Source organism: Hibiscus syriacus, unplaced genomic scaffold (assembly GCF_006381635.1).
Source record: "Hibiscus syriacus cultivar Baekdansim isolate YM2019G1 unplaced genomic scaffold, ASM638163v2 tig00110462_pilon, whole genome shotgun sequence".
NCBI lineage: Eukaryota > Viridiplantae > Streptophyta > Magnoliopsida > Malvales > Malvaceae > Hibiscus > Hibiscus syriacus.
The window spans coordinates 2,860,759-2,864,150 of NW_024062747.1; the positions used below are offsets into that span (position 1 = coordinate 2,860,759).

At 37.6% G+C, this 3,392-nt stretch overlaps 1 protein-coding gene across 1 annotated transcript; it reads right to left on the reverse strand.

The window, feature by feature from the left end:
- Positions 1 to 1,137: 1,137 nt before the first annotated feature.
- On the reverse strand, positions 1,138 to 3,176 carry LOC120127166 (uncharacterized protein At1g03900-like). Its single transcript, XM_039145153.1, has 3 exons — positions 2,459 to 3,176; positions 1,629 to 1,898; positions 1,138 to 1,291 (listed from the first exon to the last, which is right to left on the reverse strand). The coding sequence occupies exons 1-3, from the start codon at positions 2,942 to 2,944 to the stop codon at positions 1,226 to 1,228; spliced, it is 822 nt and encodes a 273-aa protein (XP_039001084.1). The 5' UTR covers positions 2,945 to 3,176; the 3' UTR covers positions 1,138 to 1,225.
- Positions 3,177 to 3,392: the final 216 nt, after the last annotated feature.

Below are 3,392 nucleotides of genomic sequence, written 5' to 3' on the forward strand. Positions count from 1 at the left end.
ATAGAAGCTTTGGAATTGGAAGTAAGAAAAGTAAAAAATTAAAAAGGCGAAGAAATGATGATATAAAAGCGAAAAATAAATAATATTTTAATCATTATAAGCTTCTCATTCACGTTAAACAACATAACACCCAAAAAAATGGTTGTGCATCATTGAAGAAAAGATGATGTAAAAGTTAAAAGTAAATAATATTTTAATAAGTACAAACTTCTCATTTACCTTAAACAATACAACACCCAAAAAATGAGTGTGCAGAATTTTCTTTTTCTAATATAATATATTAACTATTTATAACTTTTCAAAGAAAATGGGTATGCATTTGTTACCTATAGGGTCACGTGGGTCTGCCCCGGTTGAGACCAAGTTGATTGGGGCTTTTAGTCGATGACGTAGAACTTGATCATGGGCCAAATTGATTGTGCTTTTGGGCAATGACATATTTTATTTAATATTGTCAAAAATAATACAATATTAAAGAAAATATATTAAATATTTCGGATGTGGTCGGATAAGAAAAGAGTTGGAACATTTTTCTTAATGTCGTGGATCTTCGTCATTCGAGATTGTTGTGACACTGCACCAGATACTGCTACTGGTGGTTGAAGGCATAGGTTCATTGTCTCACCGGCATTTCGATTGACGCCATGTTCTCTTACGAGAGGTGTTCATGTCGACGACTGACAACCAATTTTACGGTTCAGCCTGCTAATCCAATGTCTCTTGTTTCGAGTCAAGGGTTTAAATGGGATGTGATTGTACAAGATTTACGGGACTCTCCATTCATCGCTCTAACTTATATGGGTTCCGATCCCTGGAACAAACATTTATGATGAACATTTGGCTACTGCAACTGATTCGTTCTCATTAGAATATGTACTATTTTCAATTACGGTTAATAGATTTAACATATCAATTTATTTCTTAAATTTATGCAAATATAACAAAACATTTCTTGCATCCTTTGTCAATAGCGCAATTATTGAAGTGCATGCCGCATGTCGACAGAAAATTAATAGTTTTCTCTATTATATTCAAATTATATAATAAAAACACACAAGTTCTTGTCAGACAAAGGAGGAAAATATGATATTGGTAGCATTATTTTTCAAAATATGAAAGCATATGATACCTTGTCCCTTTCTTCTTTTTTCCTCCTTTCTTTTTTAACATATCAAAAACATCAAACAGTAGAGCTTACATATTCTAGAACAAATGGTCTCGCAATTCAGAAAGCTGCCCATCCTGATGCAGTGGTCTTCGAAGATCCTGATCCGGTAGCAGGAACATTCCTCTGTAAATGAAATGTCACAAAATATCGTCGTTAATTAAGGAACCAAAAGCATCACCACTTGGGAACAGAAGGCATTGATTTAGCACAAAGCAATCACCAAAGTAAAATACAAAAGGAAGTTACCGTGGAAAAATACATACAAACACACAGAATCATAAAGATGTAAGCACGATATTGCCTGCCAGGAGTATAACTTCTATCCATGTGGTGTATATATCATGATAACCAATTCCCTAGCAATGCTATATTCAATATGATAGGTATCAAAATTCGCAGAACTTTTGGCTATATAGAGCAAATGAAACGTATATCCAATTGAGGGATCATAAAATCATACCTCTAGTTGAGGAAAATATGTTGAAGGGTTGGTTTGTTTCATGTTTTCTTTGGGTGTTATTTGACCAACACCTTGACTAGAAGAGGTTCGCCGAGCAGCAACAGGGTCATTAGGAGGAGGTGGGAGAGGAGACCTTATTTTTCCAGCACCACTGGGCGGTGGAGCAAGGCTCAAAGTCTTAGGCTTTCCCCCGGACAATCCAGCAGATGAAAGCATACCAGTCCCACTAGATGGCTTGTGCTTCACGTTAATCCTTATAGTCTCACCTTCCTACAACCCAAAACACCATAAGATCAAACACCTAAAACAGAAACAAATACCATATTTAAAACTCATCAATAATAAAAAAGACTGAATTGTATTATTTGGAGCAACAAACTAAAACAACCAAGTGCAGATCACAACTCATGAATCCAATTAAAACTTATTCATCATAACAACAGAGCCTGCAAAAAATTTATATTTATATATAATTTATTCAGACATATTGCCAAAAGGAACTTGCACAATCTCTCCACAACATGTAGATTCTTTTATAGTGTCACAAAAATCCAAAACCACAACAGATTCGTCACCTAACGAACCCAAAAACATACGGACTAAATTATATGTAGAACAATCGGATCAACTGAATTTCTTGCTTTGCTCACAGTCAAAGAAAAAATTTGAGTCTTTCAAAATATTAAGTTGATAAATTCACTAACCTCAAAGCTCCCCATTCTCAAATCAATCAAAGTGTAGCTTAATAAAGGTAACTTAAAAAATATGAAAATCAGTAAAAAATTGAAGTATGAAACTACTGAAAAGTAAAAGACTTTAAAATCTTCTACCTTCAATCTATGATTAACAGCGGGATGAATATCGATGTGAGAATCATTCTCACTCGTCTCACCAGTCTCTTTCTCGTTCTCCCATCTAACATGCTTCTCGTGATCGGACAACGCCACGTTGAAATCGAACGCCTCGTTCCGTTCATTAAACCCGAGCCCGATAAACGCGTGTTTACCATTCCCGTCCTCGATCTTGAGCACGAAGTAACGAGAGGAATCGAGAGCCGGCTCGACGGAACTCTCGCGCTGACCCGGGTGTATGAAGCAAGCGGCGAAGAGGTCACCCGAGTTGGGATCCTCTAATCGGATCTCGCAGCGGTCCTTGCAGGAAACGACCCGGAGACGACCCGACCAGATCTTGTCGGATTGGAGCCACTCGCCGCATTTGTAACCGCCGGAGGTGGAGCGGGGCGGGATTTTGTAGACGGAGACTTCGCGAACTACGAGTAAGGTGTGTTCGATTGATTCTTCTTCATCGAACGACATTTCGGAGAAATGCGGTGGAGGTGATGGGATTAGGGTTTATTTTTGAAACGAATAATGAAAATTTTGAGAGGAAATTTGGAGACTGGGAGAGAGAGATCAGAGGTGGGAGGGAGTAATCGGATGTGGAGAGGGGTGGATGCCAGAGAGACTTGGATTCTAAGAGTGATTGAAATGTCAACTGCCTCCTGGGGAAGAGGTGAAGTTCTCAATTACTCTTTTACCCTTTCTGTTTTCCAAAATATCAATTTGACTCTGTTTTTCGACGGGATTTGATTTCCACGTTTTGGGTTTTTCTCTCTAACCCAAATCTCATGGTTTTCAGAACCGGACCAGTTAAATAATCGGTCCATTTAAATAACTGGTCATGTTATCGATTTATTGGTTCAATCGATTGAACCGATTTGATCGGTCAGAAGAATCGGACGACTTCATAATTATTTAAAAAAAT